Source organism: Heptranchias perlo, chromosome 37 (genome assembly GCF_035084215.1).
Source record: "Heptranchias perlo isolate sHepPer1 chromosome 37, sHepPer1.hap1, whole genome shotgun sequence".
In the NCBI taxonomy this organism is placed as follows: Eukaryota; Metazoa; Chordata; class Chondrichthyes; order Hexanchiformes; family Hexanchidae; genus Heptranchias; species Heptranchias perlo.
In genome coordinates this window covers 17,458,091-17,485,888 of record NC_090361.1, presented here as the reverse complement: position 1 = coordinate 17,485,888, position 27,798 = coordinate 17,458,091, and the positions used below count along the sequence as shown (strand labels likewise).

General features: G+C 47.9%; 1 protein-coding gene across 2 annotated transcripts in view; it reads left to right on the top strand.

The window, feature by feature from the left end:
• LOC137304319 (C-type lectin domain family 10 member A-like) overlaps window positions 1-27,798 on the top strand; it is a 78,380-nt gene that overhangs the window by 44,157 nt on the left and 6,425 nt on the right. For both annotated transcript variants that reach the window (XM_067972868.1, XM_067972869.1), the window contains exons 4-9: window positions 1,994-2,110; window positions 9,522-9,593; window positions 15,183-15,251; window positions 17,592-17,666; window positions 19,881-19,955; window positions 27,070-27,221. In XM_067972868.1, coding sequence (XP_067828969.1) covers window positions 1,994-2,110; window positions 9,522-9,593; window positions 15,183-15,251; window positions 17,592-17,666; window positions 19,881-19,955; window positions 27,070-27,221 — 560 coding nt within the window. The remainder of the gene's footprint in view (window positions 1-1,993; window positions 2,111-9,521; window positions 9,594-15,182; window positions 15,252-17,591; window positions 17,667-19,880; window positions 19,956-27,069; window positions 27,222-27,798) is intronic.

Here is a 27,798-nt window from a genome sequence, read left to right as displayed (position 1 = left end):
TCCAGTTCTGGTCACTGAGACACCAGGGAGACATTCACGCACTGGAGGCAGAGCAGAGAGGAGCCACGAGACTGATCCCTAAGGTTAGGGGTCAGAGTTATGAGGAAAGGATTGAGAGACTTGGGCTATTCAGCCTGGAAAAGAGGCACCTGAGAGGTAACCTGATTGAGGAATAGAAGATTGTTGAGGGTATGGAAAAGGTTAATCCGGAATACTAGTTTAAATTAAACAGTGGGAGTAGGACAAGAGGTCACAAGATCAAAGCAGTGAAAGGTAAACGTAGGACTGATATCAGGAGGTTCTTGTCCAAGCACAGAGTGATCAACACTTGGAATTGGTTCCAGGCGGGCTGGTGGAGGTGAGAACACGGGAATCATTAGGGAAACAATTAGTTACGGCACTAGAGGACTGTAGGCTGCTACTGGATGAATTAACCTATAGTGACCAAATGGTCTTCCTCATTTGTAATTATCCTGTAATCTTGAGAAGAGTTTTGAACAGTTGGGGTCCAGTAAAGTTGAGACTGAATAAAACGGAACAAACAAACATCCAATGAAGCAAGAATTGAGGTAATGCCATGAAGCCAAAAATGGGAACTAGTCCCTTCTAATTGGACAGTTTCAAAACTACTTCAGGACATTGTCCCTGCAGCAATTCGGTTTTCTCTGAAGTTCACAGGTTCTCAGTGTTGGGCAGGTGGATTGGAATTCAAGGGCCAATGTCAATGACTGTGATTTACGCCGCAGAGTTTTTTTTTAGTCATTCATGGGATGTGGGCGTCGCTGGCGAGGCCGGCATTTATTGCCCATCCCTAATTGCCCTTGAGAAGGTGGTGGTGAGCCACCGCCTTGAACCGCTGCAGTCCGTGTGGTGACGGTTCTCCCACAGTGCTGTTAGGAAGGGAGTTCCAGGATTTTGACCCAGCGACGATGAAGGAACGGCGATATATTTCCAAGTCGGGATGGTGTGTGACTTGGAGGGGAACGTGCAGGTGGTGTTGTTCCCATGTGCCTGCTGCCCTTGTCCTTCTAGATGGTAGAGGTCGCGGGTTTGGGAGGTGCTGTCGAAGAAGCCTTGCCGAGTTGCTGCGGAGCATCCTGTGGATGGTACACACTGCAGCCACAGTGCGCCAGTGGTGAAGGGAGTGAATGTTTAGGGTGGTGGATGGGGAGCCAATTAAGCGGGCTGCCTTTGGGGAGTCAGGAGGTGAGTCACTCGCCGCAGAATACCCAGCCTCTGACCTGCTCTTGTCGCCACAGTATTTATATGGCTGGTCCAGTTAAGTTTCTGGTCAATGGTGACCCCCAGGATGTTGATGGTGGGGGATTCGGCGATGGTAATGCCGTTGAATGTCATGGGGAGGTGGTTAGACTCTCTCTTGTTGGAGATGGTCATTGCCTGTCACTTGTCTGGCACGAATGTTACTTGCCACTTATGAGCCCAAGCTTGGATGTTGTCCAGGTCTTGCTGCATGCGGGCTCGGACTGCTTCATTATTTGAAGGGTTGCAAGTGGAAATGAACACTGTGCAATCAGCGAACATCCCCATTTCTGATCTTATGATGGAGGGAAGGTCATTGATGAAGCAGCTGAAGATGGTTGGGCCAAGGACACTGCCCTGAGGAACTCCTGCAGCAATGTCCTGGGTGATTGGCCTCCAACAACCACTACCATCTTGTGCCTTGTAGATGGTGGAAAGGCTTTGGGGAGTCAGGAGGTGAGTCACTCACTGCAGAATACCCAGCCTCTGACCTGCTCTTGTAGCCGCGGTATTTATATGGCTGGTCCAGTTAAGTTTCTGGTCAGAGTAGCCTAAACCTCCTGCTGGCGTCAGGATATCCAGGAAGTACAGAACTGATGTCTGATGTCAATTTTCCACTCCCTCTGTGCCCAACCATGTCACGATCACCAGCCAGTGGGAGCAGAATTTCCACCCCTTGGACATCTACAAACAAGGTCATGATGTATTTTTTCATTTACATTTTTCTTTTCAGGACATGCAAAAGGAACAAAGGCAGCATCACAAGGGAAACCCTCCAATCTCATGGCTTACATTCTCCTGGGACTCTTCATTCTGCTGATTGTAATATTCGTTGTTGGGATGCTGAAATGTAAGTTCTTGATAATCGTAGTATCATAGTATCTTAGTAGGTTCAGCACAGGAAGAGGCCATTCAGCCCATTGTGCCTGTGCCGGCTCTTTGAAGGATTAGTCCCATGCCCCCACTCTTTCCCCATAGCCCTGTAATTTTTCTGCTTCAAGTATTTATCCAATTCCCTTTTGAAAGTTATTATTGAATCTGCTTCCACCGCCCTTTCAGGCAGTGAATTCCAGATCATCTCAACTCGCTGCGTAAAAAAAACGTTTCCTTGTGTCGCCTCTGGCTCTCTTACCGATCACCTTAAATCTGTGTCCTCTGGTTACCGACCCTTCTGCCACTGGAAGATATTTACTCTATCAAAACCGTTCATGATTTTCAAATCTCCCCTTAACCTTCTCTGTTCTAAGGAGAACAATCCCAGCTTCTCCAGTCTCTCCACATAACTGAAGTCCCTCATCCCTGGTACCATTCTAGTAAATCTCCTCTGCACCCTCTCCAAGGCCTTGACATCCTTCCTAAAGTGTGGTGCCCAGAATTGAACACAATACTCTAGCTGAGGCCTAGTGTTTTATAAAGGTTTAGCATAACTTCCTTGCTTTTGTACTCTATGCCTCTATTAACAAAGCCCAGGATCCCATATGATTTTTTAACAGCCTTCTCAACTTGTCCTGCCACCTTCAAAGATTTGTGTACATTCACCCCCAGGTCTCTCTGTTCCGGCACCCCCTTTAAAATTGTACCCTTTAGTTTATTTTGCCTCTCCTCATTCTTCCTACCAAAATGCATCACTTCACACTTTATAAACTGAATTAAATTTCATCTGCCATGTGTCTGCCCATTTCACCAGTTTATGTCCTCCTGAAGTCTGTTACTATCCTCCACATTGTTTGCTACATTTCCGAGTTTCGTATCATCTGCAAACTTCGAAATTATACCCTCTATACCCAAGTCCAGGTCATTAATATATATCAAAAAGAGCAGTGGTGCTAATACTGACCCCTTGGGGAACACCACTGTATACTTCAAAAGCAAAATACTGCGGATTCTGGAAATCTGAAATAAAAACAGAAAATGCTGGAGAAGCTCAGCAAGTTAGGCAGCATCTGTGGGGAAAGAAACAGAATTAATGTTTCAGGTCGAGGACCTTTTGTCAGAACTGGAAGATGTTAAGAGTTAATGTTTTTGAGCAAGTACAGAGTCAGGGAAAGGGGGGGGAGGTAGAGGTGGGGAGGGAAAAAAGGGAATGTCTGTGATAGGGTGGAGGGCACGAGTGATTAAATGACAAAAGGGATGATGGTGCAAGGCAAGGAAGGTGGTAATGGGACAGATTAAGAAAGAAAAGATTGATCAGGAGTAACTATAAATGGCAGCAGCAGAAACGTTACCAGCACTAGTTGACCAAAAAAATAGGAGCAGTGGTTATGATCTGAAGTTATTGAAATCAATGTTGAGTCCGGAAAGTTGTAAAGTGCCTCAATGAAAGATGAGCTGCTGTTCCTCGAGCTTACATTGAGCTTCATTGGAACAGTGTAAGAGGCCGAGGACAGAAAAGTCAGAGTCGGAGTGGGAAGGGGAATTAAAATGGCAAGCGACCGGCAGGTCAGGGTCATGCTTGTGGACAGAGCGGAAGTGTTCAGCAAAGCGATCACCCAGTCTGCATTTGGTCTTCCCAATATAGAGGAGACCGCATTTTGTGCAGCGGATACAGTACACTAAATTGAAAGAAGTACAAGTAAACTGCTGTTTCACCTGGAAGGAATGTTTGGGGTCCTGGGTGGTGGGAAGGGAGGAGGTGAAGAGGCAGGTGTTGCATCTCCTGTGCTCGCACGGGAAGGTGAAATGAGGAGGAGAGCGGGTGTTGGGGTGATGGAAGAGTAGACTAGGATGTTACGGAGGGAGCTGTCCCTTTGGAATGCTGAAAGGGGAGGGGAAGATGTGTTTGGTGGTGGGATACTGCTGGAGGTGGTGGAAATGGCGGAGGATGATATGTTGAATGTGGAGACTGGTGGGATGGAAGGTGAGGACAAGGGGGACCCTATCATGGTTCTAGGAGGGAAGGGAAGGGGTGAAGGCAGAAGTGCGGGAAATAGGACGGACACGGTCAAGGGCCCGGTCAACTACAGTGGAGGGGAATCCTCGGTTGAGGAAAAAGGAAGACATATCGGAAGCACTGGTGCGGAAGGTGGTATTGTCAGAACAGTTGCGATGGAGATGGAGAAACTGAGAGGAGGGAATAGAGTCCTTACAGGAAGCGGGGTGGGATGAAGTGTAATCAAGGTAGCTGTGGGAGTCAGAGGGCTTATAATAGATATTGTTTGACATCCTATCCCCAGAAATAGAGAGGGAGAAGTCGAGGAAAGGAAGAGTCGGAAATGGACCATGTGAAGGCGAGGGAAGGGTGGAAATTGGAAGCAAAGTTGATTACGTTTTCCAGTTCGGGGCGAGAGCAGGAAACAGCACCGATACAGTCACCAATGTACTGGAAAAAGAGGTGAGGGAGGGGACCTGAGTAGGACTGGAACAAGGAATGTTCCACATATCCCACAAAAAGGCAGGCATAGCTGGGACCCATATGGGTTCCCATAGCGACACCTTTTATTTGGAGGAAGTGAGTGGAGTCAAAGGAGAAGTTGTTCAACGTAAGAACAAGTTCAGCCAGGCAGAGGAGGCTGGTAGTGGATGGGAACTGGTTGGGCCTCTGTTCAAGGAAGAAGTAGAGGGCTCGCAGGCCATCTTGCTGGGGGAAGGAGGTGTAGAGGGACTGGATGTCCGTGGTGAAAAGGAGACGGTTAGGGCCAGGGAACTGGAAACTGTTAAAGTGGTGAAGGGCATCAGAAGAATCGCAGATGTAGGTTGGAAGAGACTGGACAAGGGGAGAAAAAATAGAGTCAAGATAGGAGGAAATATGTTCCGTGGGACAAGGACAGGCTGAAACGATGGGTCTCCCAGGGTAGTCCCGTGGATCTTGAGAAGGAGGTAGAAGCGGGCTGTGCGGGGTTGGGGGTCTGAGGTTGGAGGCCGTGGAGGGAAGATCTCCAGAGGAGATGAGGTCAGTGACAGTCCGGGAGACTATGGCTTGATGCTCGGCGGTGGGGTCATGGTCCAGGGGGAGGTAGGAGGAGGTGTCGGAGAGTTGGCGTTCAGCCTCCGCAAGGTAGAGGTCTGTTCAACACACAATAACAGCGCTGCCCTTGTCAGCAGGTTTAATGACAATGTCAGGGTTGGACCTGAGAGAACAGAGTGCTGCGAGTTCAGAAGGAGGTGGTTAGAGTTTAGAGTGAGTGAGGGGAGTAGAGAAATTGAGACGGCCGATGTCACCCCGGCAGTTCGCAGTGAAAAGATGAAGAGAGGGTAAGAGACCAGAGGGAGGGGTCCAGGTGGAATGAGAATTCTGAAGACAGGAGAAAGGGTCCGCTGTGCAGGGGGAAGACTCCTGGCCAAAGAAGTGGGCACGGAGGCGAAGGCGACATCTTGTCGAGCTCGAAATTCATTTGAGGTGGGGGCGTAAGGGGATGAAGCTAAGGCCTTTGCTGAGGACTGATCGTTCAGGGTCAGAGAGGGGAAGGTCAGAGGGGATAGTGAAAACGTGACAAAGGGTGAGATTGGAGGGAGGGATAGGGTCAGAGAAAAGTGAAGGGGAAGAAGGATCAAGAGGGGTGTTGGTATCTAAGAGTTGTTGAAGCTTGTGGTCCTTGACACCTGAAAGGAAGAAAAAAGTTTTTTGGTAAAGTGCCAGATGAGACGAAGAATGAAATGGAACTGCGGACTAGGACAGCTCTGAGAAAGAGTGAGTACCGGTGCTGCTGAAGAGAGAGGTTGAAAGCGTCCATGCGGTGACGCATGGCATTGAGCATGGATCTCGGGAAGCAACGAGAGCAGTGGTTCGAGGAACGCTGAATATCGTGGAGATATCTAATCACGGGTGGGTCCGAAACATGAAGGGTGGAATTTAAGTTTGAATCCACGTGGAATAAGTCGGAGCTGGAGACAGTTGCTGAGGAAAGAGATGTGGCTGTGAAATCGAGTTTTAGAAGAAACCTGATCAAACAGGAGGAGGGAAACAGAAAGCAAAGAGGGTGAACAATGTAAAAGAGACAAACGGAAATCCCGTCAGAGAGAAGAGCAGAACTTCTTCAGGTGGGGCATTCCTGGGAGAGAAGCGGCCGGGAATTAAACACTGAATCAAAAGCAACAAACTGCGGACGCTGGAAATCTGAAATAAGAACAGAAAATGCTGGAGAAGCTCAGCAAGTCAGGCAGCATCTGTGGAGAAAGAAACAGAGTTAAATGTATACTTCCCTCCAGTCTGAAAAACAACTGTTCACCACTGCTCACTGCTTTCTGTTCCTGAGACAATTTATTATCCACTCTGTCACTGTCCTTTTAATCCCATGGGCTTTAATTTTGCTAACAAGTCTATTATGTTGTATTTTATCAAATGCCTTTTGAAAGTCCATATACACATCAACCGTACTACCCTCATCAACCCTCTCCGCTACTTCATCAAACAACTCAATCAATTTAGCCAAACACGATTTTCCTTTCATAAATCTGTGCAAAACTTTTCATTACTCTGTAAAACTTTCATTTATTAGCCTATACTTTTCCAAGTGCCAATTAATTTCATCCCAGATTATTGTCCCCACCATCGACATTAGGCTGACTGGCCTGTAATTGTCGGGTTTATCCCTCTCCCCTTTTTTGAACAGGGGTGTAACATTTGCAATCCTCCAGTCCTCTGGCACCGTCCCCATATCTAAGGAGGATTGGAAGATTGGGCCAGAGTCTCTGCAATTTCCACCCTTACTTCCCTCAGTAACCCAGGATACATCCCATCTGGACCAGGTGACTTTTCTACTTTGAGAACTGCCAATCCTTTAAGTCCCTCCTCTTTATCTATTTTTATCCTATCCAATATCACTACTACCTCCTCCTTTACTGCTACAATGGCAGCATCATCTTCTCTAGTGAAGATGCAAAATATTCATTTAGTACCTCAGCCGTGCCCTCTGCCTCCACAAGAAGATCTCCTTTTTTTGTCCCTTCCTTTGACTATCCTTTTACTACTTAAATGTTTATAAAAGACTTTTGTTTCCCTTTTATGTTCGCCACTAATCTATTCTCCCTTTGCCCCTCTTATTCCCTTTTTTAGATCTCCTCTGTACTTTCTATATTCTGCCTGGTTCTCTATTGTATTATGAACCTTACATTCATCGTAAGCCTCCTTTTTCTGTTTCATTTAATCTCTATATCTTTAATCATCCAGGGAGCTCTAGCTTTGGATGCCCTTCCTTTCCCCCTCATTGTGATGTGTGTCTCTGTACACAAACCATCTCCTTCTTGAAGGCCTCCCATTGTTCAATTACTGTCTTGCCTTCCAATTTTTGATTCTATTCCACCTGGGCAAGATCCCTTTTTAACTCACTGAAATTTGCCCTCCTCTAGTTAAGCTTTTTCACAATTGATTGTTCCTTGTCCATTTCCATAACTATTCTAAACCTAATGATATTATGATCACTGTTCCCCAAATGCTCCCCCACTGAAACGTACTCCACATCATTCCTCAAAACTAGATCCAGCACTGTTTCCTTCCTGGTTGGGCTGGAAACACACTGTTCCAGAAAGTTTTCTTGCACGCATTTCAGGAATTCCTCCCCCCCTTCCCCCTCTGTACCTAATTCCCACACTCATGAAATCCTCACTCTGTTAGCACTTCACTCTGTTAGAGGTTCGCCCTCTCTCTTTCCCAACCTCTGTGCTCAAGCGCATGGGAATCCCAGGGAAGGCAGACATGTCTGGAGCATCAGAAAATTGGTTCAGAAAAGAATAGCAGAACTCAAGTTGGATGAGTCACTGGGCCCGATGATATTAGGGCTGTTGAAGGAAGTGAACGAGGAGATAGCTGAGGCTCTGACCACAATTTTTCAATCTTCCTTAAATATGAAAATTGTGCCGTGAGACCACAGATTAGCAGATGTAACACTCTGTTCGAGCAGGGTAAACGGGTAACTATAGACCAGTTAGTGTAACCTCAGTTTTGGCACTTTATAGCTCCCCTTCATAATTCTGAAAACTTCTAATGCATCACTTCGAAATCTCCGCCTTTCCTTCACTTCAGGCAGAAAAGGGCAACCAAACCAATAAGGAATTTGAGCTCTGGGGAGAGGGTGGTATTGTTTAAGTTGAAATAAAGAAGACTCTGGGGAGACACTATTTAACGATTAAACACCCTTCAGGGAATCGATAAGTAATGGATTGGAAATTGGCACAAACTCTAGAACAAGGGACACGGGCTCAAACCAATAAGAGAGAGGGGCCACAGAGTTTAGATTGAACTATTTCTCACAGAGGGAGGTGATTGGATTGAATTGTCTGTCCAGGGAAGGGGTGGAGGCAGATAGTTTGGGAAAATTTAACAAACAATTGGAGAGCTATGTGATGGAGTGGACGATTGAGGGGTGTTTGTTTTTGAGACTGGCCAGGTTGACAACACGGTCTTTTCCAGTCCTGCCAGTTCCTGTGTTACTACAAGGACCCACCAAACGTCCTCAATCTTTCCTCCTAACTCAGGTTCTACCAACTGCTGCAGGAAGCAGGCTCAGGGTGGCAGGCCCAGTGACTGGTTCTCCCAACATCCTTAATCTTCCTTTTACATCAACATCCCTGATGAATCCTCGTCCCTCACGCATGTATTCATGTGGCCAACTAAAGTCACTGTGGAGATTTTACAGGAGCCTCCTTAAGATTTCACCAGAATGATACCGGGGCTAAAAAGATTAAGTTATGAGGACAGGTTGCACAGACTAGGATTGTATTCTCTAGAATATAGTAGATTAAGGGCTGATCTAATTGAGGTGTTTAAGATGATTTAAGGAGTTGATAGGGTAGATAGAGAGAAACTATTTCCTCTGATGGGGGAGTCCAGAACAAGGAGGGCAGAACCTTAAAATTAGAGCTAGGCCGTTCAGGGGTGATGTCAGGAAGCACTTCTACACACAAAGGGGAGTGGAAATCTGGAACTCTCTCCCCCAGAAAGCTATTGAGGCTGGGGGTCAATTGAAAATTTCAAAACTGAGATTGATAGATTTTTGTTAGGCAAGGGTATTAAGGGTTACGGAACCAAGGTGGGTAAATTAAGTTAAGATACAGATCGGCCATGATCTAATTGTATGGCAGAACAGGCTCGAGGGGCTGAATGGACGTCTCCTGTTCCTACGTTCCTGAAATAGTCAGCCTGAAAGCTACCTTTAAGAGCTTTGTGTTCACTGCTTGTCCAGTTCAATCTTGATCCATCAACACCAATGACCTACATTTGGTGAAAATTATGTTGCTTTAATTAATAATGGAATAGGAAGAAAGTTTGAGAAAGTTGGAACTGGGAATCCATTGATGTTGATAATAATTAATTGTTTCATTTTCAGTTAAACAGACATCCAGTGAAATTAAAGATTTGAAGGATGATGTCACAAAGCAACTTGCAAAGATGAAACACGGTAAGTAATTGTTAACACGTCCAAACGACCAATATGGGGCGATCAGCTCCATCTCTGTGGACCCACCAGCATTGCACAGCATTAGAGATATTCACAATGCCTCTGTAGGGCCCCCGATGGCCCAGTGGGTAATACAATGTGTGGTACGAGCATTGGGTTCTGCAGACCTGGAATGTCCCAGGCTCAGTCCCTGGTTTGTGCTCAGGTGGCTGATCTCAGTCGGGGCTGCTGTAGAGGCTCTGCCTGTGACCTCAAAGTCTCCATGCTGGTGAAGGAATAATCCTAACCTGAGACCACCTCCTGGAAAAAAGGTGTGTGCGTATCTCTGTGTACTGTGCACGTATCTGTGTGTATCTCTGTGTACTGTGCACGTATCTGTGTATCTCTGTGTACTGTGCATGTATCTGTGTATCTCTGTGTACTGTGCATGTATCTGTGTATCTCTGTGTACTGTGCATGTATCTGTGTATCTCTGTGTACTGTGCACGTATCTGTGTATCTCTGTGTACTGTGCATGTATCTGTGTATCTCTGTGTACTGTGCATGTATCTGTGTGTATCTGTGTACTGTGCACGTATCTGTGTGTATCTCTGTGTACTGTGCACTTACCTGTGTATATCTCTGTGTACTGTGCACGTATCTGTGTATATCTCTGTGTACTGTGCATGTATCTGTGCATATCTCTGTGTACTGTGCACATATCTGTGTATCTCTGTGTACTGTGCATGTATCTGTGTGTATCTGTGTACTGTGCACATATCTGTGTGTATCTCTGTGTACTGTGCACTTACCTGTGTATATCTCTGTGTACTGTGCATGTATCTGTGTGTATCTGTGTACCGTGCATGTATCTGTGTGTATCTCTGTGTACTGTTATTTTTTATTCGTTCATGGGATGTGGGCGTCGCTGACGAGGCCAGCATTTATTGCCCATCCCTAATTGCCCTTGAGAAGGTGGTGGTGAGCCGCCTTCTTGAACCGCTGCAGTCCGTGTGGTGAAGGTTCTCCCACAGTGCTGTTAGGAAGGGAGTTCCAGGATTTTGACCCAGCGATGATGAAGGAATGGCAATATATTTCCAAGTCTGGATGGTGTGTGACTTGGAGGGGAACGTGCAGGTGGTGTTGTTCCCATGTGCCTGCTGCCCTTGTCCTTCTAGGTGGTAGAGGTCGCAGGTTTGGGAGGTGCTGTCGAAGAAGCCTTGGCGAGTTGCTGCAGTGCATCCTGTGGATGGTACACACTGCAGCCACAGTGCGCCGGTGGTGAAGGGAGTGAATGTTTAGGGTGGTGGATGGGGTGCCAATCAAGCGGGCTGCTTTGTCCTGGATGGTGTCGAGCTTCTTGAGTGTTGATGGAGCTGCACTCATCCAGGCAAGTGGAGAGTATTCCATCACACTCCTGACTTGTGCCTTGTAGATGGTGGAAAAGCTTTGAGGAGTCAGGAGGTGAGTCACTCGCCGCAGAATACCCAGCCTCTGACCTGCTCTTATAGCCACAGTATTTATATGGCTGGTCTCCCAGGGATTGGTGCTGGGGAGATGTACTGAGTGGAGTGTCCCAGGGATCGGATCTGGGGAGAAGGAATACTGAAAAAATTGGTGGTACTCAAAGTGGAAAAGGCATCAGGCGCTGATGGTTTGCATCTTACCATACTGAGGGAAGTCAGAGAGGAAATAGCAGAGGCTCAGACCACAATGTTTTAAACATCCTTAGATATGGAAAATGTGCCAGAGGACTGGAGGATTGTCAGTGTGACACCTCTGCTCAAAGAGGGAGAAAGGGATAAACTAGATAACTAAAGAGCAGACAGCCTAACACGATGTACAAAATTATGAGGGGCACAGATAGGATGGATACTAAGGAGCTTTTTCCCTTCGTTGAGGGTTCTATAACAAGGGGACATAGATTCAAGGTAAAAGGCGGGAGGTTTAGAGGGGATTTGAGAAAGAACTTTTTCACCCAGAGGGTGGTTGGAGTCTGGAACTCACTGCCTGAAAGGGTTGTGGAGGCAGGAACCCTCACAACATTCAAGAAGCATTTGGATGAGCACTTGAAATGCCATAGCATACAAGGCTACGGACCAAATGCTGGAATATGGGATTAGAGTAGACAGGGCTTGATGGCCGGCGCGGACACGATGGGCCGAAGGGCCTCTATCCGTGCTGTATAACTCTATGACTCTATGATAGTGGGTAAGATTGCAGAAAGAAAGATTTCTATCGCACCTTTCAGGGCCTCAGGACATCCCAAAGCGTTTTACAGCCAATGAAGTACTTATGAAGTGTAGCCACTGTTGTAATGTGGGAAACGCGGCAGCTAATTTGCGCACAGCAAGATCCCACAAACAGCAATGTGATAATGATCAGGTAATCTGTGTTTTTTGTGACATTGATTGAGGGATAAAATATTGGCCAGGACACTGGGGAGAACTCCCATGCTCATCTTCGAATAGTGCCATGGGATCTTTTACGTCCATTGAGAGGACAGACAGGGCCTTAGTTTAACATTGCATCCAAAAGATGGCACCTCCGACAGTGCAGCACTCCCTCAGTGCGGCACTGGGAGTGTCAGCCTTTTTCAGAGGCAATGTTAAGGGATAAAATTGACATCCACTTCCAAGGACGTGGGTTAATTAAGTTTTGCCAGCCTGGATTTATAATTGGCAAGTCGTGTCTGACAAATTTAATAGAGTCTTTTAAGGAAATAATGGAGAGTGCTGATAACGGTGATTGAGACTCAGGCCCATGAGCATAACATCAAAATTTGCAGATGGCACAAAATAGGGAGTGTGGTTAACTGTGAGTGACTTCAGGAGAAAACAAGTTGATAAATTGGGCAGAGATTTAATGTGGAGGAATGCCTGGATGATCATCTGAAAGACAGTGCAGCGCTCCCTTAGTACTGCACTGGGAGTGTCAGCCTGGATTGTGTGCTCAAGTCTCTGAAGTGGGACTTGAACCTGTGACCTGCTGACTCAGAAGCAAGAGTGCTACCCACTGAGCCACAGCTGACCCTTTAGTGACAAGGCGAGACAAGTGAAATTCCAGCTCTTTTCATTAGGACAATGACGGTTAACAGGAGATCTGATAGACATAGACCAGATGGGTCGAATGGCCTGTTTGTGTGCTGTGGATTGCGTAAATAGCCAGCCAGCAACTAACTACTCCATGGTGTTGACAGCAGTTCTTAGAAATAATAAACATTAATTATTAACTGGAGTTAAAACCACTAACAGCAGAGTGCAGACAAAAGGGACAGTCACAGATTTCTGACAAACTGCTGGGCTTTTGCCAAGTCTGCTATGAATCTCTAAAATGCAGCTTCCCGATACTCCCATCAGTTAGCAATGATTTGCAATGACAGAGGTTTAAATCCCCAACACACGATGCTTTTTCCCTCTCACCAGATTTCTCATCGCTTCCTCTCCAGAAGTACTGACCCTCCTCTCTGGTGCATATTCCCAGAGGTGCAGTCACCCCAGTGTTCTACACTGGCTAGCCCGGTGGTGAAGGATGGAACACTGGAGCCTGGTCTTCAGTTGCTTCCAAGCCTTTATTCACAGAGCTCCACATTACACCCATCACATCACACCCCAGATAAAAACAAAAGCAAAATACTGCAGATGGTGGAAATCTGAAATAAACACAGAAAATGCTGGAAATACTCAGCAAGTGAGGCAGCATCTGTGGAGAAAGAAACAGAGTTAACGTTTCAGGTCGAGGACCTCTCGTCAGAACTGGAAGATGTTAAAATTAACGAGTTAAAGTTTTTGAGCAAGTACAGAGCCAGGGACGGGGGGAGGGAGGGGAGGAAAGAACAAAAGGGAAGGTCTGTGATAGGGTGGAGGGCACGAGTGATTAAATGACAAAAGGGATGATGGTGCAAGGCGAGGAGGGTGGGAATGGGACCCTCGATAAGCTCTCTTATATATGGATACAAGAGAGCCCCAACCACCTGAATACAACTAACACTAATTGATATAAATCTCATGCATACAATTAACACCCAGGGCCCCTTCCAAGTGGCCATTGACACTCGCAAGCTATCCAACTGTGGTGGGCATCGAGGTTGAGCCTTACCCTGACCACACTCAGTGTGCACACACCTACACTTCCCGCAGCGGGTCAGTGTTTGGTGATCGGGGCCTGTATCCTTGGCTGATGTTTCTCAGCTTCTACTCAATTATTTCTCACGCACTGCGCCACTTCCTTAAATAAGCCCTGTCTTGCCATAAACTGGACTGTGCCTTTATACGCCCAATATCTGGGGTCAGCCAGAGACTCTTGCATTCAATTTACTGAATAAATGCTGAACCTTCTCACAATCGCCTTCAGAGAGCAGTAAACACTCCATCAGACCGTGGATTAGGTCCAGACTATAGGACAGGGTGATTAACAGACAAGCAGTAGCAAAGATGAGACAGCAGATTACATTAGTTTACACAAGACATCTGTTCCTCCTTGAACACAGAAAATAACAATCAGATGCAACCCTTTGCTAATACCCAAATCACTACTGTATTTGAGATAGTGTCCCTTAACGTTATGTGGGGCTTGTGATATCAGGCAACGAGCAGACTGATTTCAGAATAATATCACTAATAGTAATGCCTAGTCTCCAAACAGTATTGTGGGTTCGGAGTACAGGAAGGTGGACCTCAGAGTGAGTCACTGAGATACTGGGGCTATAGGGGTACTGGGGCTATAGGGGTACTGGGGCTATAGGGGTACTGGGGACCAGCATTGAGATACTGGGGCTATAGGGGTACTGGGGAGCAGGCACTGAGATACTGGGGCTATAGGGGTACTGGGGAGCAGGCACTGAGATACTGGGGCTATAGGGGTACTGGGGAGCAGGCACTGAGATACTGGGGCTATAGGGGTACTGGGGACTAGCACTGAGATACTGGGGCTATAGGGGTACTGGGGAGAAGGCACTGAGATACTGGGGCTATAGGGGTACTGGGGAGCAGGCACTGAGATACTGGGGCTATAGGGGTACAGGGGAGCAGGCACTGAGATACTGGGGCTATAGGGGTACTGGGGACCAGCACTGAGATACTGGGGCTATAGGGGTACTGGGGACCAGCACTGAGATACTGGGGCTATAGGGGTACTGGGGACCAGCACTGAGATACTGGGGCTATAGGGGTACTGGGGACCAGCACTGAGATACTGGGGCTATAGGGGTACTGGGGCTATAGGGGTACTGGGGACCAGGCCTCAAAGTGAGTCACTGCTTTCAAGTTAAGAGCAGAAAGAAGTGAAGAAATGTGACCCTGGACTTGACTTTCAACCTCCGCACAATCTGTGAGTTTAAGGATAAAAGGATGAATCGCATCAGTGGTGAATTAAAATATTTTAATGTGACCCCCATTGAGTATCCAGTGAGCACCCAGTGAGAAGTTTCCCTCTGCAGGTTCTCCGAGCGAATTAACAATTGGTAATCATGTTGTTCTAGTTTAATGGTTAGCTGATGTGACCCATGGTGAAGTCGCACTCACTGCTGGTGTGTGGAGAGTGTTTGGATCGCACTGTGCCGAGATTGCTGTTGTCAGAAGTTCTGAACCGAGGTTTGATTTTCATTTACAGAGCTGAGCGCTGAAATGAGGAACGGACACGCCCAGTTACTGAGGGGACAGACACAGATAGACAACAAAAGTAAGCACTTAATAATCATCTCCTTTTCACAGAGCTCAGACTGCCCTCTGTATTGCTGAAGTGACTTAGCATTCAATCCCAGTTCTGAGCAAATCTCCCAACAAGCAACTCATCAGAAAACTGCAGTGGATGAAACCAGCCGGGGACATCCCACCAGGGGGCGCTGCTGCTTCACCTGGTGCGTCCTGGGTAATGGTCCCACAACTGGGCCAGATGTGGAGGTACAAGGACTTCATGTCCAATATTGTACATGGGGCGTAAAAGGAGAGAGACCTTGGCTCAGTGGCAGCATCTTAATGGCTGGCAGCATATCTGTATCTGACCAACTTTAACCATCCCGATGCTTGTGCTGCAAAATATCCTGGTCCGGCAGGTGATAGGAACACGGGAACAGGAGGAGGCCATTCAGCCCCTCAAGCCTGTTCCGCCATTCAATTAGATCATGGCTGATCTGTATCTTAACTCCATCTACCTGCCTTGGTTCCCTAACCCTTAATATCCTTGCCTAACAAAAATCGATCAATCAGTTTTGAAATTTTCCATTGACCCCCGGCCTCAACAGCTTTCTGGGAGAGAGTTCCAGATTCCCACTCCCCTTTGTGTGAAGAAGTGCTTCCTGACATCACCCCTGAACAGCCTGGCTCTAATTTTAAGGTTCTGGCCCCTTGTTCTGGACTCCCCCCACCAGAGGAAATAGTTTCTCTCTATCGACCCTATCAAATCCTTTAATCATCTCAAACACCTCAATTAGATCATCCCTTAATCTTCGATACTCGAGGGAATACAAGCCCAGTCTGTGCAATCTGGCCTCATAATTTAACCCTTTTATCCCCGGTATTATTCTGGTGAACCTGCGCTGCACCCCCTCCAAGGCCAATACATCCTCCATGAGTTGCGGGGCCCAGAACTGAACGCAGTCTCCAGATGGGGGTCTGACCAGAGCTCTGTACAACTGTAAGGTAACTGATGGGATTGTATTGAACCCGATGGGGACGCACTGGGCACAGGTCAGGCACGTCCCCATGAGGGTCGTTACCAGGACCAATCAGCTGCTATGAACACTCCAGGTCACCTGCCATTTGCTTTATTCTGGAGCCTGACCCGGTTTCGAACGATCTGTAACTGACAGGATTGGGAATGGTGTCTTTGAACTGACTGCAGTATTCTGGGACTCCATTCCCTGGGCACTGCACTTACAATGTTTTGGAGACCAAGAGGCTGATTTTCCTCCCCCTCTCCCCCCACTCTGGTCCAGTGTTAGTTGCCTAGTGCTCTGCCGGATTTTGCCCAACTCAAGTGAGGGTGGGCCTGGACAAAATTCTGGGTTTAGCTCATTAAGGTGCACTGGCCTTCCCCAGGACACAGGACAGACCCAGGACACAGGACAGACCCAGGACACAGGACAGACCCAGGACACAGGACAGACCCAGGACTGCACCAGGATACGGGAGTGACCTAGGACTGCTCCAGGACATGAGACTGACCCAGGACACGGGACCGACCCAGGACATGGGAATGACCCAGGACACAAGACTGAACCAGGTCACGGGACTGAGCCAAGACATGGGACTGACCCAGAGCACGGGACTGACCCAAGGACACAGGACAGACCCAGGACTGCACCAGGATACGGGAGTGAACCAGGACTGCTCCAGGACACGGGACTGACCCAGGACACAGGACCGCCCCGGGACTGCCCCAAGACACAGGACAGACCCAGGACTGCATCAGGACACGGGACTGACCCAGGACACGGGACTGACCCAGGACACAAGACCAACCCGGGAATGACCCAGCCAATGGATGTGTATCCAGATTGGGGGAGGAATCCTAAGCCTAGCTCGGACCAGCAGCGGCCAGGTGGGCTCCAGACCTTCTGATCCTGAAACAAAACCCTCCGAGTTTGGAGGTGGGAGGAAATTTAATGGAACTCTCGCATCCTCCAATCAGAGGGCCTGGGTGCCGTTCATTAAGCTCACTTTCAGTGAGCGCTCCAGCCTCCAAAAAGGCCCAGGAAATTACACGGGAGGCCTTCTGACATCACTTCCGGGTCACTTACTATTGCTTCAGGCACGAGGTTTCGGACTGGGTTTTTCTTTCTTATTCTCAGGACGTGGGCGTCGCTGGCGAGGCCGGCATTTATTGCCCATCCCTAATTGCCCTTGAGAAGGTGGTGGTGAGCCGCCTTCTTGAACCGCTGCAGTCCGTGTGGTGAAGGTTCTCCCACAGTGCTGTTAGGAAGGGAGTTCCAGGATTTTGACCCAGCGACGATGAAGGAACGGCCGATATAGTCACCCTACATACAGCAGACCCTGGATTAAGATTTGGTTTTATTTGCAGTTGTAACGTTGTCTGGAGATGTGGGAACCATACACACTGAGCTGAACAGGGGTCAGGTACAGGTGAAGAATGACAGTAAGTTATAAATAACAGACAAACATTTCTCTCCATTTCTTTCACAAGCACTTCTCTCTGTCTTATTCAGTCTCTGAATAGTGAAGTTAAGATAAAACATTGTTAAATCTTATATCTGTGTGCACTTCCCATCAACGTTTTCTGTTCTATACCTATGTCCCCATTTATAATGGGAATTGCCTGTGTTACAATGTAATCACATCCTTCTCCCTGTAGAGTGCCACCACTGGCAGAAGGGTGTAATTACAGCGTGACAAGTTTACATAGCCAGTTTCCATTATATGTGTAGACCTAGGAATTTATGTTGGAAATATAAAAATAAGAACTGAATGTGTGACTTTAAAATGAGCACTGAATTATGTTTGTGCACCCTCCAACTCCCTTTGTTCTTGTCTCCCTGTGTGTGATGCCAGGGGAGATTGACCAGTACAATGAAAATGAGTAAACAGAGAGGTTTTCATTTCAGCATTAGACTTTTCTCAGTTTGTATTGTAATTCAGGGATGTCCAGCGAGCAGCCCCTCCCCCCAAGCTCTGGCAATCCATCCCTCGAACCTGTCGAACTCACTCCTCTTACTCGGGACTCGCTGGTGTGTCCTGTTTGAATTGTGTGGGTGTGGGGTTTGGGAACGGGCTGTGCTTGGCCCCGTTACCCCACTGGTGGATAAATCCTAAATCAGAACGCCGAGATCCAATAGTATCGGCAGCTTGAGATGAATTCAGACCGATGGGGACTTGGGTTTAAACTCGGTAACACTCACCCTGGGGCTAATTGTACACACCCATACGGCCCACACAACAAAAAGCATTGTACGAGTATATATACCATGGTCAGTATACCCGTTCATATGGAGAATCATTAATACACAGCAAAGTAGCGTAAGTAAAACCAATGGCCAGTACATTGATATGTACCCATTCACATGTACAATAATATATACCCACTGACAAGCACAATAATATTTACTCATTACCCAGTACAGTAGCATATACCATGGGCAAGTACAGCGATGTATACCCAATAACAATTAGGATAAAAAAGAAAGATCTTGCATTTATATAGCGCCTTTCATGACCTCAGGACGTCCCAAAGCGCTTTACAACCATTGAAGTATTTTTGAAGCGTAGTCACTGTTGTAATTTATGAAACGCAGCAGCAAATTTACACACAGCAAGATCCCACAAACAGCAATGTAATAATGACCAGATAATCTGTTTTAGTGATGTTGGTTGAGGGTTAAATATTGGCCAGGACATCGGGAGAACTCTCCTGCTCTTCTTCAAATAGTGCCATGGGATCTTTTACATCCACCTGAGAAAGCAAATGGGGCCTGAGTTTAATGTCTCATCCGAAAGACAGCACCTCTGACAGTGCAGCACTCCCTCAGTACTGACCCTCCGACAGTGCAGCGCTCCCTCAGTACTGCACTGGAGAGTCAGCCTGAATTATGGGCTCAAGTCTCTGGAGTGGGACTTGAACATCTGACACGGAGGAGAGAGTGCTACCACTGAACCTCAGCTGACTCCTGATCATATACACTGCTGGTCAGTTCAATAATATACCCATTTGCCTGTACACTAATGCTATACCCATGGCCCTTTCCTTGCTCCCTTTTATCCCCCTCCAGGTCTGAACAAGCAAAGTCATACTGGGGCACGGTTTCATGGGCTGCCACCAGCCCTGAGGCATCTCAACCAAGAGGCCATTCTTTGCATTTGATCCTAAACACTTGCTGCCAGCCACCTGTTCAGCAATGGGAGGCATCACAAGCTGATCCTTTCTTCACTTGATGTCCACACAAGGGCACTTTCTGACAGGAGTCACTGACCACTGTGAGAGCCCTGGCTGATTTTAACCTCCTCTTGCCCTTGGATATCACGGCCAGTTGTTAAACCTCTGCTGACACCCAACTGATGACGGACCCTGGCCTCTCCCTGGGAGACTCCGCTGTACATGGGAAAGTCAGATTCCTTACAGCCGTTGTTGCTTTGCTCCATTTTCAATCGATGCCTCTCCCATATATTCCGAATACTAACCGGGGTCGTGGGGGATACCTGCTGTTAGCAGGGGGTTCACTACTCACCTCATTCTCTCTGGTGCTGTGTCTCAGTGTTGTGCTGCCTCAGAATATTGTAATGTGGAGTTTTGCAAAGTTAAATCTGAAAGTGCGATTAAATTGCTACAATCAGCATTAAAGCTGAGTTTCATTTTCAGTTGCAAGGCTGGCCGATCAAACACGTAAATCACACGCAGACTTCTGGACTAAACTCTCGGAGATGAAGGAGAATTGTAAGTGTTAATAACAACAGAGGCTTTTGTTGCACCTCCTGAAGTATTTTCATGCACTTTGTGAGATAGTAAGTGAAGTACATTACACAACATCTGGCCGTGTGTGGCAGACAACGTCCATCAGCTCTCGCTGGTGCCAGAGACGGTCTGTCTGGGAAGGACAGGAGACTGTGGCTTCACATGGACACGGCTCTCCCATCTCCTCACCTCCAGGCTTGATCGACCACCCATACAGCAGTAAGGTGCCCCGCCAGTCACCCCCACCCTCACTCTTTATGCATCACCTTCTTTCTAGTCTGGCGCTGGGGACCTCTGCAGCACCTGCTGGTTTGTGAGGAGATCACAGATCAAGCTCGACCATTTCATCACCTTAACCACTAACCAGGAGCAGGATAAGCCAGCATGATTCCACAGGCCTGCCAGCTGGCTTCCCCAGAGCCCAGGGTCATTGATGCGACTCGCGATGGCAGCTGGGCATCGTCCACAATGCCGTGCCCTATGTACGGGTTACCAACTCTGATTGGATGTATTCCTGGAGGTTTCATCACATGGTCTCCCGCCTCCAATTGCACGCCCAGTCCTGGAGGGTTAGCAACTCGAGCCCTACATGAACTGTAAGGGATTTTTGTCAGTCGGTGATCAGCTGTTGCGCGACCCACCGGGACAGAACGAGAGAGAGGCGCCTGCTTCCCCCAAAAACTCTCATTTTAAGCCAATTGTCTGTGCCTCCCTTAACGGGGGGGAAGGAGGAGTGAATGGAGAGAGACCGAGACTACTCTCTGCAGCCCTGGCTCAGGACATCCTGGGGCAGGATCAGAGTGCAGGTACAACAGAGCTCAGTGAACATGGCATTGGGCTGTTCAACCTTACAGGAATATAGAAACAATAGGAATAAGCGTAGGCCATTCAGCCCCTCGAGCCTGTTCTGCCATTCAATTAGATCATGGCTGATCTCCGCCATGCCTTCGTTCCGTAACCCTTAATACTCTTGCCTGACAAAAATCAATCAATCTCAGTTTTGAAATTTTCAATTGACCTCAACAGCTTTTTGGGGGAAGAGAGTTCCAGATTTCCACTGCCCTTTGTGTGAAGAAGTGCTTCCTGATAACACCCCTGAACGGCCTAGTTCTAATTTTAAGGTTATGCTCCTGTGTTCTGGACTCTCCCACCAGAGGAAATAGTTTCTCTCTATCTACAGCATAGAGATACACTGATAAGTGCCACCTCCCTCGTGCTCCATAACCTTCCACTTGTGGCGTTAGTTGTCGCCCTGTGATACATATTAAGCATTTGAGTTATTGCTTCCTTCAGACTCTAGAGGGTAGATTTTCCTGGATGCCAATGGTCCAGGCCCTGTCCCGGGCCATTACCATGATGGGGTGTGCACACCCATTGCAGGCTTTCCCCTCTCAGGCCTAACGCCACCAGAAGAGGCAGGAAGCATGTGGACTTTGCTAAATAATGGACCTGTGATCTCCTTCTATGTCAGTAGGCAGCAGAACAGGTCGAGAGTGCAGGCGTCTTCTGGTGCTAGCCTAGAAAGGGTCAGATGGCTGATGAAGAAAGCCCTGGCTGCCTAAATACTTCCCGGGGTGGGGGGAGAGGAATGTAAAATTTAGCACCTGTTGGTGGGGGTCCAGGAGCAGGCCATAGAATGCCATGTTTCACTGGGTGTTGCTGCACAGGGCCAATGGTGCCCCAGGAAAATGAAGGAGGATATCACCATAGCAACGGGCCTGCAGCTAGGTAGGCCCAGCTCCACCTCCTCAGAGAAAGCCCCAGAAATGCTGGGGTAAGGTAAAAGGGGCACTGACCCAGTGAAAGAGATCTCTTCCCCTTTTTCCTGAACTTTTTACCCAGGGAAAGTGGGTGTTCCCCAGGGGTAAGGGCCTGAAAAACCTATCTATGTCTGTTAGTAATCTGTTAGTAGTCTGATGTGTTTAAGGCAGGGCTGGAGAAACACCATCCTTCGTCGCCCATTGAAATTCGTGGCCTCACTCTCCGCTCTGCTGTCAACTGAAATTCCCACCTCTCTTCTGTTGCCACAGCTTCCTCCCAGAAACCCATTCCTCTGCCAATGCCAGACACATCATTTCCCCTCAACGGCTTTGCGTTAAACCCAAGTTTGTTCAAGACTTGACTAGGATCTCGATATCTGAGGAGGCTGATCGAGCAGCTCGCTCACAATCCCTGGCAGGGTGCAAGAAACTTTGGGGGAGAAATTCAACTGGCAGCCTCCCGTAATAGGCCTCAAAAACGGGGAGTCTGGAGTTGAAAACCGAGGGGAAGGGGGCTCCTTGACCCTCCCTCCACCCCCCCCCCACCGATTGAGACTCAAGGGCTGCCTGATGCGATATTCAAGCGGGCTTGTAAATCATAGAATTATACAGCATAGAAGGTGGTAATTCGGCCCATCGTGCCTGTGTTGGCTCTTTGTAAGTGCTATTCAATTAGTCCCACTCCCCTGCTCTTAGAATCATAGAATTATAGAATCATACAGCACAGGAGGAGGCCATTCAGCCCATCGAGCCTGTGCCAGCTCTTTGTAAGAGCAATTCAGTTAATCCCATCACCCCGCTCTTTCCCCGTGGCCCTGCAAATTTTCCCTTCAAGTATTTATCCAATTCCTTTTTGAAAGCCACGATTGAGTCTGCTTCCACCATCCCCTCGGGCAGCACATTCCAGATCATAACCACTTGTTGCGTAAAAAAGTTTTTCCTCATGTCGCCTTTGGTTCTTTTGCCAATTACCTTAAATCTGTGTCCTCTGGTTCTCGACCCTACCGCCAATGGGAACAGTTTCTCTTTATTTACTTTATCTAAACCCTTCATGATTTTGAACACTTCTATCAAATCTCCTCTCAACCTTCTCTGCTCTTTCCCTGTAGCCCTGCAAATTTTTCCCCTTCAAGTATTTATCCAATTCCCTTTTGAAACTTACTATTAAATCTGCTTCCACCGCCCTTTCACGCAGTGAATTTCAGATCATCACAACTCGCTGTGTAAAAAAAATTCTTGTCATGTCACCTCTGGTTCTTTTGCCGATCACCTTAAATCCGTGTCCTCTGGTTACCGACCCTTCTGCCACTGGAATCAGTTTCTCCTTATTTACTCTATCAAAACCGTTCATGATTTTGAACGTCTCTATCAAATCTCCCCTTAACCTTCTCTGTTCTAAGGAGAACAACCCCAGATTCTCCAGTCTCTCCACATAACTGAAGTCCCTCATCTCTGGTACCATTCTAGTAAATCTCTTCTGCACCCTCTCCAAGGCCTTGACATCCTTCCTAAAGTGCAGTGACCAGAATTGAACACAATACTCCAGCTGAGGCCTAACCAGTGATTTGTAAAGGTTTAGCATAAATGGGCGAGCTGTTTTACTGTGCAAATCGGGGTCCTACGCTGATTCTCAGTCCCCACGGCAAAATTCAATTACAAATGGGCGGAGTTGTACCAGGTCTTGAGCAGCTGAATCAATGGTCCTTAAAGAGAGGCTGCTCATAAAACAAAAAAATCTTTCTCAAAATTATATTTTTGTGGAGCCAAAAGGAGCAGGAGTTTGCCTCCTGTCTCCACACAAATACTGGGGGCCATTGTCGGCCTGGGCTCACCCTGCTTGGCTACACGCCCGTCCTCCCCCAAGGATCTACCTGCGGGTGGAAGTCGTCAGGCCCTGACTAGCGACCATTGACCAGCAGTTCCATTCCAATGAGGCCCGGTGCCCAGTTTGCCTCAGGGCCTCAGCCTGGCATTGGCCGGGACACAAAGCAATCGCTCCCCCCCAGGCTTACCGCCAGAATTTGGAGCAAGTCGAATTTCTCCGCCATCTTGTCACCTGCAGCCTCTCTCCTGTCACGGCCATTGTTGACTCGATATTCGTGGCACAATGGTCAGTACTTCTCGGAATGTTCCTCTCTCCTCGCCTTCTAATCTCCTTACAGCTTCTCCTACTCCATCCCCACAGGGGTGCGATTTCCATCCTGGTTTCACCGGGTTAGGTGTGGCTTTAAAACCCACCTGAATCCCAAATGCTAACGGCATTCAATTTTCCAGTCTGACTTGATTTGCATAATTATTCACAGATCCAGGTATAATCTCAGGTGGGTCTTGAGGTGACACCACCCTAGGAGGAAAATTGCATGTAGGGTGATTTTAAAGGGATAGGAACCATTAAAGGGGAGTGTCACAAGGAGAGGGGCAAAAATTTAGAACGTTTCTGGAGAGCGCCAAAAGGCATCTTAACCCATTAGCGGCCTTTGCCAAGGTTGAAATGGCAGGGCACTAAGAAGTGGTAGGTCAGCATGAAGAGACGGGAACCCAGTACAGGCATGAGTGTCTGGACAAGTGAGAGACCAGCCCAGCACTGGGCCTCCTCTTCCATGGTTGTCGAAGTGGAGGTGAAATTACGAGAGACATTACCTCTGTGTCGGTCCCTTCATCATCCCAGAGGCCAGCCCTGCACCAGGCCTGCGAGAAGGTTGGAGGCCACAGCTGACCGTTGCTGTCCCTGCACATGTGCAAGGTCCGTGCTGCATGGTGTCCTGGCAGCAGGTGGCAGAGCTTGGTGTTGGAGCCTGAGTAGCCAGGTTACCACAGTCATTCCCAGGTGGGTTTACCAGGGTCCGTAGAAATAGTTGGTGGCATCTCGACAGGTGCAGTCAAACAGAGGCTCCTGGTCACCCTGCCATGTTATAAATTGGATAGCCAGATGGTGAAGGATAGAACTCTAGAGCCTAGTCTTCAGTTGCTTCCAAGCCTTTATTCTCAGAGTTTCCATTACACCCACACCACACCCTAGATCAGCTCTCTTATAAATGAATGACAAGAGAGTTCCCAATTGATATGTACCACCTGAATACAATTAACACTAATTGATATAAATCACATGGATGCAATTAACCTGCCATGTCTTCTCACGTAAAGCCTGATTGGGAGGACCTTCCCAAGGACCTTCCAACATAATGGTTAGTCAGGCATTCACGTCTCACGCCAATCGGAGACTTGCTGGTGTGAGCGTCACTGGGGAGAGGAGCCTCCACCAACACTGACGGTCAGAGTGAGGTCTGCTACCTCCCCCTGCAGACGGGAGGGTGTCGACACACAGCACCACTCGAGGAGACCCACCGAACCAGTATCCTCCAAACACGCCAGCTCGCAGGAGCACCAGTAACAAACCCTCTGCTGCCAAAGAAGGGAGCTCGGGACAAAAGATAAAATGTAACAGGCACAACGGGCTGCTGAAAGCCTAAGGGCCAGGTGAAAAAATATAGATTCAAAAATTACATAAAATTACACGGAAACAGGCCACTCGGCCCAACTGGTCTATGCCGGCGTTTATGCTCCACACGAGTCTCCTCCCTCCCCTCTTCATCTCCCCCTATCAGCATATCCTTCTATTCCTTTCTCCCTCATGTATTTATCTAGCTTCCCCTTAAATGCATCTATGCTATTCACCTCAACTACTCCTTGTTGTACTGAGTTCCACATTCTAACCACTCTCTGGTTAAAGAAGTTTCTCCTGAATTCCCTCTTGGATTTATTAGTGACTATCTTATATTTATGGCCCCGAATTTTGGTCACCCCCGCAAGTGGAAACATTTTTTCTACGTCTACCCTATCGAACCCCTCTAAAGTCCTCTATCATGTCACCCCCTCCAGCTTCTCTTTCCTAGAGAAAAGAGCCCCAGCCTGTTCAATCTTTCCTGATAGGTATAACCTCTCAGTTCTGGTGCATCCTAGTAAATCTTGTTTGCACCTTCTCCAGTGCCCCTATATCCTTTTTATAATATGGAGACCAAAACTGTTCACAATACTCCCGAGTGTGGTCTAACCGAGGTTCGATACTAGTTTAACATAACTTCTCTGCTTTTCAATTCTAATCCTCTAGAAATGAACCCCAGTGTTTTGTTTGCATTTTTTATGGCTTTATTAACCTGCGTTGCTACTTATAATGATTTGAGAATCTGTATCCCCAGACTCCTCTGCTCCTTTACCCCATTTAGACTCTTATTATCCAAGCAGTATGTGGTCTCCTTATTCTTCCTACCAAAATGCACCACCTCACACTTATCTATTTGAAACTCATTTGCCAATTACACGCCCATTCTGCAAGTTTATTAATGTCTTCCTGTATTTTACCGCAGTCCTCCTCGGTATTAACTACACCCCCAATTTGGTGTCCTCCGCAAATTTTGAAATTGTACTTCTGAATTGCGAACGCTTTTAAAATTTGAGGGCCTTATAGATCTCCCGCCTGCAGGTCTTTCTGGCCGGGTTCAGAGTCAGGAAACTCAGCCCGAAAGGCGCCCGTATTTGTCCTGTTCGAATTTGGAGGTTTGACAAAGGTTGTTTTTTGGCCCGTTACCTCATTGATGGATGAACCCGAAATCGGAACACTGCGATCAGTCAGTAGCAGCAACTCGAGATAGAAATAAATTAGTGGGAGTTTTATGTGGGCGGGGGGATTCTCCTCTTCGGGGTGGGCGTGACTTCTGCCTGTCCCTTTGTATACGGCCCAGCCCTGATCCATTTCCCCGGGGGAATTCCTGCCCACAAGAGCGGGGAATCAGCACTGCAAAGGCAGAGAGTCTCCCTGCTGCAGCACTCGAACATCCCGCGTAGAACTCAACACCCCGAAGACAAGAAGAGATATCCCACTGAGGTAAGTTGTTGGGGGGAGAGGGCGGGACGGAGGGACAGGAGGCCGTTTCCTGGGACCCACCCCGGGCTGGTGGTGGTAACTGGGGCGGAAAGAAGGAAAATCTATTGGGACCTGGGCCCTGCCTCGCCAGCCACCATTTGCATGTGGCAGATGGAGATTGTAGAGGCAGCGGTGGTCTGGGCGGAGGGGAGGGCAGTGATGTGGTGGGAGGCTTCAATGCTCCATTTCCACAGCGATCCCCCCCCTGATTTCGGGCAGGGTCACGGAGTAAAATCCCTCCCCTCCCCGCCCCCCCCTCCAAGGTTTCACTAAAACGAGTCGGTATTCTAGGCTGCGGGCAAGGAACTCATCTGGGACGTGGTGTCGAACTTGTTGAGTTGTTTGTAGAACCTGGGTTCCAGTGCACATTGTTACTGTTCCATGGGGGAGATTGGTGACTGATTGTCCTCCACAGGTCATCCGCGCTTCGAATGCCCCGAACAATGGAAATTATTCAGTCAGAAATGTTACTACTTTTCACCAAACTCAGAAGATTGGTCAGCGTCCCAGAAGTTTTGCTCATCAAAGATGTCCAACCTTGTTGTGATTGACGCTATTGAGGAACAGGTAGGAGTTCTCCTGGGGTGAGGACCTTTCGATAAAACGTCAATGGCCTGGGAATCCCTCGGAGCCGCTCCCGCTTTATGCGGCAGAATCCCTGCCTCCCCGTGTAATTGGTGTTACCGCTGCACTCCCGCCAAAGTAACGTGAGCAGAGAGGGAGTTGCTCAGAGCGATTTCCCGACCAATGCTTCAGTTCATTGTTATTTGATTCGCTGAGACTACAGAGTCATCCGAACAATGACAGACAGGAAATGACCCACTGGTCCATCCAGCCCCGTCCCACACACCTGCGGTGCATCGCAATATATACACCCCCCCATCCCACCCAAAACCATGGGATCTCCCGGGAGAGGCAAAAAGGCAGATCAAAACCCAGACCAATTGGGGGAAAAAAATCTGGAAAATTCCTCACCGACCCCCCCCTTTAGGTGATTGAAAGGAGTACTCCATTAGTTTCAAATTTTAATTACTGAAGTCATTAAAGTTTGCATGCTTGCTTGGGTCTAATTTCAGGTATTCCTTATTCTGTGCATTTCCATGGGATTATCTGGGGCTGTTAGTGCCAGATTCATTCATTGGCT